This window comes from Podarcis bocagei (genome assembly GCF_964188305.1).
Source record: "Podarcis bocagei genome assembly, chromosome: 9".
In the NCBI taxonomy this organism is placed as follows: Eukaryota; Metazoa; Chordata; class Lepidosauria; order Squamata; family Lacertidae; genus Podarcis; species Podarcis bocagei.
The window spans coordinates 60,127,224-60,137,549 of NC_138134.1; the positions used below are offsets into that span (position 1 = coordinate 60,127,224).

At 40.7% G+C, this 10,326-nt stretch overlaps 1 protein-coding gene across 1 annotated transcript in view; it reads left to right on the forward strand.

Moving 5' to 3' along the window:
- STPG2 (sperm tail PG-rich repeat containing 2) overlaps positions 1 to 7,561 on the forward strand; it is a 221,682-nt gene extending 214,121 nt beyond the window's left edge. Inside the window, exons 13-14 of the mRNA XM_081207127.1 lie at positions 5,467 to 5,615; positions 7,320 to 7,561. Of these exons, the coding sequence (XP_081063253.1) occupies positions 5,467 to 5,615; positions 7,320 to 7,353 (183 nt within the window). The 3' untranslated portion in view covers positions 7,354 to 7,561. The remainder of the gene's footprint in view (positions 1 to 5,466; positions 5,616 to 7,319) is intronic.
- Positions 7,562 to 10,326: the final 2,765 nt, after the last annotated feature.

Genomic DNA, 10,326 nt, shown 5'->3' on the forward strand with positions numbered 1-10,326 from the left:
ATTTAACAGAAATTTTAATATTTCAGGGAAATATATTGTAACATAAATTTAAGTGTATATATTGAATCAACATACACTTTTTGGCATATCAGAGAATGAAATAGATTTATACCCATACAGTCTGTGGCACAGAAGCTCCACAGCCACCGGGGAGCTGCTTCTCTGTGTTTCTGTACGTTGTGAAGAAATAATTCCAGGGAACTCTGTATCATTGTGTGCTGAACTAAGTAAGAGAGTTGGGACCACAGACAGGGAGAGAAACTTAATGACTCAGGGAAGGCACAGATGAAGGGAACAGCCACCACGAAGTGCACCACTGCACAAGCAGTGCAGAGAAAGAGCAGGAGGGGCAGAGAAAATTAGGAGTTGAACGCAGCCTTGCTTAAATAAAGTTACCCTGCTGCTTGACTCTTAATGATAGCTAACACCACTTGAAGCACACTCAAGTGAGTAAGGGCCAATTCAGACACACGTTCAAGAGGACAGCTCCCCTTTCCCGCATTGCAGGAGGAGTTCCGGGACATCCCAGTGACCTAGCTCTGGGTGGAGGGATGCTGCCCACATCACTAGGACGGCCAGCTGCAGCACGCTCCCTGGCCGACCAATCGGGTTAGCTGGGGGGCGTGGCCACTTGCCGTTTAAACCACGGCGTGGCTGAGCTGAGGCCTCCATTCGTCCCTGTACCTTCTGCCTGTCATATACACGTGGTAGCATATGGCCTAGGGCATGCAAATGCACAATCAAATCCCACGATCAATCCTCTTCAAGAAGAGGGTGGAGGGATTTCGGAAATCCAGGGAATTGCCTATATGACTGTACACAGATAAGCCTGGTGCCATAAGTTTTTATTTATTCATTCATTTTAAAAATTGGAACTCGACTCTTTAATCACATTATCAGGTAAGTTTCTAATAAAATATTAACACACACAATAAATAAGCTAATACACACATTTTTATTTTTATCTTATGCATAGCAAGGCTGTGTGTTTGAGTCTGCCGCCTAAGCACATATAGATCTAAGAAGTCCCAGTGTGATGAGAAGCGCATACAGCAGAAATTCAACAAGTCAATACTTTCTTTAATATACACAGATAACTAATACAAAAAAATAATTGGAGAAAGAGAGAAATAAACTACTGGGTCAAATTCACCTGTTGTACAATTCCAGAGAGAGAGAGAGAAACGGAAGCCTGTGGAAATTTCATACATGCAATGGAAGTCTGGATTTCCCCCTTGTGACTAAAAGTACTACTGACCGAAAAATTAATATGTATGTGCTGCATTTTCCCCTTCCATTTTAAATAAAGCTCAATGAAAAAAAATATTTTAAAACAATTTTAAATTCAAATGCCAAGCCATGTTACCTTTTTGCATCCACTAGAATTGCATAGCCTAAGGCTGTAATCTCAGAGAGGTTACGTCTTGCATCCTTCTGAATTTTCATGAACTGTTTTTTGATTGGGTACTATTTAATAGGAATGAGGGATATTTTATTGACGAAAGGATCTTACTTTAGCTGCACAATTGTATGTATGTGCTACCATTAGGATCTTAGTAGGATTATATTTATCTAATAACTTTTATTTTAGGAAGGATGGATAAGGGAGAGAGATAAAATGCTTGTATATAAGAGAATTGTAATACAAACTTCAGTGGTCAGTTGTCTAGCAAGATGGTGTGTTGTGTGAATACATTAATTTGGTGGTCCTGGCTTTTAAATATATTGCATTTCAATCTCAGATTCCATATGTCTGCATTTCCCCCCACGTCTGTCTTCAAGCCTCCAGACATTAAATGAATAAATCATACAGCAAGAGACTCAAAACTTTGGGTTGTGGTGGCTGGCCTGGCTCACAGTATTGACGCTTGGTGAGCAATTTATTGTTTCAGCAGGGTTTCCATTTGCTTTATGTGTTTTCTGTGCAGGTAGAGGCAGGTTTTCAGTAGGGTCTCTGCTTCTGGGCTTTTAAAATATATTAGATGAAATTAACTGGAATTCCGTTGTACGTTTCATATATGGAAGGAACTGGCTGGCCAAGGCTAGATGTACTGTTATTAGGTTCCTGGTTTGTATTATTCAAAATCCATGGCTACCCTTGTTTTGGGCAGTGCTGCTGGGAGCTGGCACTGGGCCTAGGGGAAGATATGTGATCGGAGGTCCCTTCCTAAATCTTCCTACAAATCAAATTTTAGTACTTACCTTCAACAAGTTCATAAGTGACTTAGGTTTAACTTAGGGTAAGAGAAGCTAAACATAAATGAAAAGCATTTATCAGAATGGGATAGTTAATGTGATTATAAAAAATAACACCATTTATTCGTATGCTCCAATCAGAGGTCATAAATGTTGCTCTTCAGCTGATAGAAATGCAGCTTGGATCTGCCCTTCTTGTTTTGCTGCCTGCCTCATGGCATTAGTCCATGCCTGAGCTAATCTCTTCTTTTTGGACATGTAGCTACTGACCTCCGCCTCTGATCTATGTTGATCAGTACTTCCGAGAGCTTTTTGCTGGCGATTATTGATTTGTCTGATGTGTAGTCAAGTTGCTTGCTGCCTAGGTCAATATCTGTGCAGACTGATCAACAGTATTTTTACCCTTGGGTTGGTCTTATAATCAGATCCAGCTCCCCACCATGGCCTTTTGCTCAAATAACAAGGATTGTAGCTGTTAAGCAAAGTGTTTCCAAATCTACCTTTCAGCTTACATGACGCGTAAAGACAAACTTTCTGTGCTCTACAGCAACATTGATCTTTTCACCTCCTGAGGAATTCATGTGTGTCTTCTACAAAACCTCTGCATGGCAAATCTTTTAGAGTGTGCATTCAGTTCACATAGGCCTGTTGGACTTGTGTGAGGAGCATAGCATAAAACACACCCTAGACTCCTTCTTCACTGGAGGTCTAGCTGTTTTTTTGGAACACATGTTTGCTATTACTAATTAGTTCAGTGAGGAAGGCCTGATAATCTCCCAAGGAACCCTGCAATTCCTTGGCATATAGTTCAAAAACCACTGTCATAGAAGAATGGGTCCATTTGTTTCACATAGCCCATTGTTCCACAATACTTTATTCCAGACTCAGTTATTTTTTAGGTTTGAAATGCCAGATTCAGGATCTGATGGCCCAACACATTGTGAAAAACAGAGATGCATCTCAATAGAATTTGTGGCATTATAGGAAGGAAATTAAATCCTACATTTTCAGTAAATTCTAATGGGTTTGATTGATGACTGTGACGGTCTTGCTCTGCATACAAAAGGACTCCTTCCATTCAGAGATGGAGCTCTACGGTGAAACTCGGAAAATTAGAATATTGTGGAAAAGTTCATTTATTTCAGTAATTCAACTTAAAAGGTGAAACTAATATATGAGATAGACTCATGACATGCAAAGCGAGATATGTCAAGCCTTTATTTGTTATAATCGTGATGATCATGGCGTACAGCTGATGAAAACCCCAAATTAACAATCTCAGAAAATTAGAATATTAAATGAAATCAGCAAAACAAGGACTGCAAATAGAGCAATATTAGACCTCGGAGAAGTAGAAGCATGCATATGTACTCAGTACTTGGTTTGGGCCCCTTTTGCATCAATTACTGCCTCAGTGCAGCGTGGCATGGATGCTATCAGCCTGTGGCACTGCTGAGGTGTTATGGAAGACCAGGAAGCTTCAATAGCAGCCTTCAGCTCTTCTGCATTGCTCGGTCTCATGTCTCTCATCTGTCTCTTGGCAATGCCCCATAGATTCTCTATGGGGTTCAGGTCAGGCGAGTTTTCTGGCCAATCAAGTACAGTAATTCCAAGGGCATTGAACCAGGTTTTGGTACTTTTGGCAGTGTGGGCAGGTGCCAAAGTCCTGCTGGAAAAGTCAGCATCCCCATAAAGCTCATCTGCAGAAGGAAGCATGAAGTGCTCCAAAATCTCCTGGTAGACAGCTGTGTTGACCCTGGACTTAATGAAGCACAGTGGACCAACACCAGCTGATGACATGGCTCTCCCCAAATCTCTTTTCTGATGAGAGCAGCTTTTGCATCTCATTTGGAAACCAGGACCCAGAGTCTGGAGGAAGAATGGGGAGGCACACAATGCCAGATGCTTGAAGTCCAGTGTGAAGTTTCCACAGTCTGTGTTGATTTGGGGAGCCATATCATCAGCTGCCTAGAGCAGGCATAGGCAAACTCTGGCCCTCCAGATGTTTGGGACTACAATTCCCATCAACCCTAGCTAACCAAACCAGTGGTCAGGGATGATGGGAATTGTAGTCCCAAACATCTGGAGGGCCGGAGTTTGCCTATGCCTGGCCTAGAGATAATTCCTTCTCCTTCCTGTACCACTTTGCACACTGTTCCTGTGGGTTCCCCAACCCTCATGAGCAGATTTGTGGAGAGCACAGGGAGCAGCAGGGGGAAGAAGGAAAGGCTGTAAATAGCCTCCTCATCCTTCTGCCCATGGAGTGTCCAGTAAGTGAAGTTCCACCAAAGACATATCCGGAGTCAATCATTGTTTTTGAATAAAAATTTAGGCGCAGCATTCCTGCTTTGCGCAATGCAGATTTTGATGAAATCAAAGACAGGATTTAACATCACTTTTGATACAGAACCGCTCCTTTGATCTTTTAAGGAAGAGCAGCATTTCTCTGCTGCCAGTAGTTTGTGAAATCAAGCAGGAAAGCTGTAGTAAGCTGGTGTAATGTGTGTTGTAAGATTTATGTTTACTTTTTCTCAACATTTTATGTTTGCGTGTACCTGTTTTGACAAACTGAAAAGCAATAAGTAAAGAAGTGGCAGGAGAGGAAGGACAGTAGAGTGGGAAATCAAGTCAGGGGTTAACTGTTTAATACATTTCAGTCAGATAGTACCAGGAAGGTGTTTGATATCTCTCTCTCTCTCTCTCTCTCTCTCTCTCTCTCTCTCTCTCTCCCTCCCTCCCTCCCTCCCTCCCTCCCCCCCTCACTCTCTTCTACCTGATAGTTTCCCATGACACTCAAACCTGACATTATGATTTATCTCATCAGTGGGTGGATTGGGGTTGGGATTTTGAAGTTCATTTTGCACTTATTCTCAGTGTGCCTCAGTGAGTATTGAAAAATGTGTACTTATATTTAAATAAAAGATTTGCTCTGCCATCACACCTCAGAGGTACTTGGGTGCACAATCTCTCTAAAAGATTGTCTCCTTGTAGGATACATATAAAGTGTGAAGTGGCCCTTGGCCTCAACCATTCACTGAGATCATATTATTTCGCTGCTGCTTCATTGAGAAGAGGAAAGTTGAGTAGCAAAGGAATCCTCATATTATTCCCAGAGGTGAAGTGCAGAGGTGGCTAAGGAAACCTTCATAAACTTCATTTCCTAGCAGCTATATTTTCCTCAAAACCATTTCTCAAATCAGTTTCTGTTACCCCCTAATTGATCTGCAAGATAAAACCATAATATAATATTATATGTTTCTGTTTTCATAGCTGAGTCCACTTCTGAAAGATACAGTCCTGAAGAGAACATTCAATGCAACATTGAATAATCCGGTTGTGATTCAAGTGGGCAATTCCATTTACAGACCTATGACAGAGAAAGATATTTTCTGTGTGTCAAATGAACTAGTCTCAAAAAAGTGAGTATGATAACTTCACCCTTTCTGTCTTTGTATTTACTATTTACTAAGAAAAGCAGGCTGGTAAACAGCGAATTTACAGGCGTATTTTGCTAAGATTTTCTGCGCTTTGAATTAAAGCAAACAGTTTTCACCTGAAGAGTTTATGTCTGAAGATTTAAAAACTACTAATAAATTAGATGGCAACTGTTCTATAGCTCATCTTAAACTAAAGACCAATCTATGCAAGTCTTATAATGCAAAAGCTAGACTATATTTTATTTAGTCATGAATACAAGATTCTGGTACCATAGAAGAAGAAGAAGAAGAAGAAGAAGAAGAAGAAGAAGAAGAGGAGGAAGAAGAAGAAGAAGAAGAAGAAGAAGAAGAAGAAGAAGAAGAAGAAGAAGAGGAGTAGTAGTTTGGATTTGATATCCCGCTTTATCACTACCCTAAGGAGTCTCAAAGGGATGCGGGTGGCGCTGTGGGTTAAACCACAGAACCTAGGGCTCGCTGATCAGAAGGTCAGCAGTTCGAATCCCCACGATGGGGTGAGCTCCCGTTGCTCGGTCCCTGCTCCTGCCAACCTAGCAGTTTGAAAGCACGTCAAAGTGCAAGTAGATAAATAGATACCGCTCCAGCAGGAAGGTAAATGGTGTTTTCGTGTGCTGCTCTGGTTCGCCAGAAGCGGCTTAGTCATGCTGGCCACATGACCCGGAAGCTGTACATCGGCTCCCTTGGCCAATAAAGCGAGATGAGCTCTGCAACCCCAGAGTCGGCCACGACTGGACCTAATGGTCAGGGGTCCCTTTACCTTTAAGGAGTCTCAAAGCGGCTAGGAACCTCCTTTCCCCTCCTCCCCCACAGCAAACACTCTGTGAGGTGAGTGAGGCCATGAGACTTCAAAGAAGTATGACTAGCCCAAGGTCACCCAACAGCTACATGTGGAGGAGCAGAGACCTGGTTCACCTGGTTCACCGCTCTTAACCACTACACCACACTGGATGATGATGATGGTTTTATATCCCGCCCATCTGGTTGGGTTTCCCCAGCCACTCTGGGCTGCTTACAGCATATATAAAAACATAATAAAACATCAAACATTTTTAAAAAAGAATATACAGACTATAAATAAACCAATAAATCAATAGAAACTAACAACAACAACATCAACAACAACATTAATAATCACAGTTAACAGTTATACACAAATTAAAATAACTACCAACCCCAACTAAACATTTAACCAACTCCAACGCAACAAAAACAAAACAGAGGAACCAAAATTAAATCTGTTTAAAACATTTTAAAACATTTTAGCCAGTTGTTCCAACCCAGGAGTTGTTCCAACAAAGTCCCTTAGGCTGGGCCCTGCCCCCTAGGCCAGGTGGAAATGACCTTTGCAGCAGGGAGCAGTCTTCCATCTAGTGCTCCAGAAGCAGCAATGGATGGACAGAGTCAGGCAGAAATTATTATTCTGAGAATCAAAGTTAAAAGAGCCTATGCAAAGAGCTTTTCAGGAGGATTGGATGGACTAATTTTGGTGTCTGCTTTCCTCAGTTCAAATGTATCATGTATACAGGTCAGGTGGTCTCCTACCAGTCATTCACGTACAATAAGGAAGAGGATGAAGGGACGTGATGAATGGGACTGTTCACCCACACCTACATTAAGCAGGGACAATTGGGAAAACCTAATTAAATGCACCCCTCTCTTTTCATACAGACAAAATGAAACCACGGTAGCTGGGTCCCTTTGAAGGTTGTCCTGTGAAGAAATGTCAACAGTTTGACGACATCCTCATATCATTTGTTTGCTTTGTCTTCTGGGATATAAAAACTGCTCTTCCAATATATTGTCTTTATTTTTCTTCTTTGTGAAGTTCTCTTCCTTGTGCCTGGTCTTTTGCAATTTCTACATTTCTGCTTTTATATCATAACCATTAATAAAGTTATTTGGCAAATTAATATATTGTTCTTTGCAAGACAACACCTTGTTTAGCACACACAAGTCCAGATTTTTGGATGAATGTATGAAAGCCAGAATATGTTAATGACATATTTGAATGTAGTGTATGTTTTTAGGCCTGAGCTATCAGTCAGCAGGAGTGGCAAACATAATGGCTTTTGCAACATTATAGACATCCCTAAATTCATGTAGATTGCAGAAACAACCAGAAGAAATACAAGTATGTGCATGAGATTGTTTGCTATTAAAAAGTGAATTGTATTCCACTAAGTTACACTCAGAGAAGACTCATTAAACGTAATGAACCTAAGTTAGTCATGCCTATAATTTAAATAGGTCTATTCTGGGAAGGTATAATATTTTAGACAACCTTGTATTGAATCTTGGTTTTCAGCCATTCTGGTTGGAGGTCTGTAAACATATTTTTAAACATCTCAAATACTTCATAAGTTGCTGCAGGTTTCTTAAGACCCAGCTCTATGAGAATATACAAACAACATGCATGACAAGTGGGATCTGCGATAAATGATCAGGCTTCTCAATTATCATTGGATCTTACTGAAGTAGAAATGGTTCCTTGCAACAGAAGTTCAACCCCCAAGTGGCGACTGCAAGAGCAGAAAACAGTGATATGACAAAGGAATTGGGCAAAGAAGTGAGTCCCAGTGTTCCCCACTCATGCAACAGCAAATGCATGAATTTAAATGCCTGACCAGGGCTTTTGAGCAATATACCTCCATTCACTGCCCCTCCCCCAATGGTCAGAAAGAACACTTGGATGGGACTCAAATCAGCATGTACATTGATTCTCCACTTGGGAACAGTAGAGTAGCCAATCCAAATTCATCCAGTACGAAGGGAAACCCGTTTAGGGTTGTCTAAGAGAACCAACACGTCTGTTGAAGACATTGGTCCAAACATTAAGAGATAAGGCTTTGTTTAGCTAGCACACACAGTGCTAAAACCAACTGACCACTACATGACGCAACAAATTTGACACAAATTAAGTTTTAATCTCATATGCTTTCCAAATATATTTGCAGCCCTCCTCATATAATGTAGGATGTCATCCGTCTCAGCCCTGCTACGCAGTCTTATAGTCTATATAGTGCTTTTAGAATGTTTAAAGCTCTTTACTAATATTATTAAAACAACAAAGAGTCGGGTTTGTTGAGAACGAAAACCTTTTTTGCCACAATGTGGCCATAGAAATGTGTGATTCACGGGAGACTGCCCCACAATCTCTTAGAATTGGGTCTTCTTCTGGCTTAGCTTAATGATGACTAAAGCCTAATATTTAAGCAGGCTGTCAATGGCCACAGAAGCCAGAATCATTAAAGAATAACTTGAAACTGGAAAATGTGCATAATTTGTACTCTGGAGTGTAGGCTCAAATCTAATTTTATGTGGGTGGTATATGGATGCAAAGTGCTGGTCTTAGCAAAACACTGAAAGCTAACTACCAATTAAAAAGCATTCTGTAATATATCATTGCTATATTCAGCAATAAAGTCTCTTAAATTCACTGTAACCATTGATAACTTCTTTTATCACACCCTAATAAAGACTGCGCAGAGCTACTAGATCACATCCTATTATGGAGTCATTCACAGCAATATTAGCTGTGTGGTATACAGTGAGCGGCATGATTCATAGCCATCTTCATACAACTCACACTTTTAAAATGGTAACAGAAATTTGCAGCTGGTGAAAATGTCTTTAAGCCTGCTACTTTATCAAACATTTAAGAAAAGAGCACAAAGAGTGCAATTTTTATTTTATTTTTGGCAGCTGTGAACAGGATTATCTAAGGAAACGAACCAACATCCAGCAAAACAGAATGCTGTTTAATTGCTAAACATGCACAATATTTTCAAAAGAAAATTACCTGGTGCAGATGCCACAGAAATAAATGGGACTTGCATTTGAGTATATGTGTGCTCCACAGGAAAATGAGAAATAATGTTATGACCCTATCTCCCACGTCTGAATATCTTGCCCTTACTTTGTTGTCATTTTGATTTTACCTCCATGTGATACACATTAGTTGCCATAGGCTAAACCATTATGAAATTGATTGAATCAATTTATTTTCCAAAGAGCAACTCAAACTATGCAGTAGTAACTAACTGTGTAAACCTATGGATATTGACATAAAAGTAAGCCCCATTGGACTGGGACTTACTCCTTTGTAAGGACATTTAGGATTGCTGTCTAAGCCTCCCTAATCCAATCTCTCTTTCTCTCTCTCTCCAGCTGTGATCCCCACCACTAGTGTTTATATAACTGATCTGAAAATTTTATGCTTTCCCATAAGAAGGGGAGAGCCCTTAACTTATGTTTCGAAGCAAACAACCAAAAGCTTGGCAGCAGAGGACTCACCCTACCATTTTTATGTGTTTTCAAACAATGCTGTGGCATTTGAATGATGACCAGGGTTAAACAAGATGCCAACCTCAACTGGATTTAAATGGGCATTTTTATAGTTCCACGTTCAACCTTAAGTACAGTGGTACTTCGGGTTAAGAACTTAATTCGTTCTGAAGGTCCGTTCTTAACCTGAAACTGTTGTTAACTTGAGGTACCACTTTAGCTAATGGGGCCTCCCTCTGCCACTTCGCCACCGCCGCGCAATTTCTGTTCTCATCCTGAAGCAAAGTTCTTAGTCCGAGGTACTATTTCTGGGTTAGCGGAGTCTGTAACCTGAAGTGTCTGTAACCTGAAGCGTCTGTAACCCGAGGTACCACTGTAAATTATTGGATTA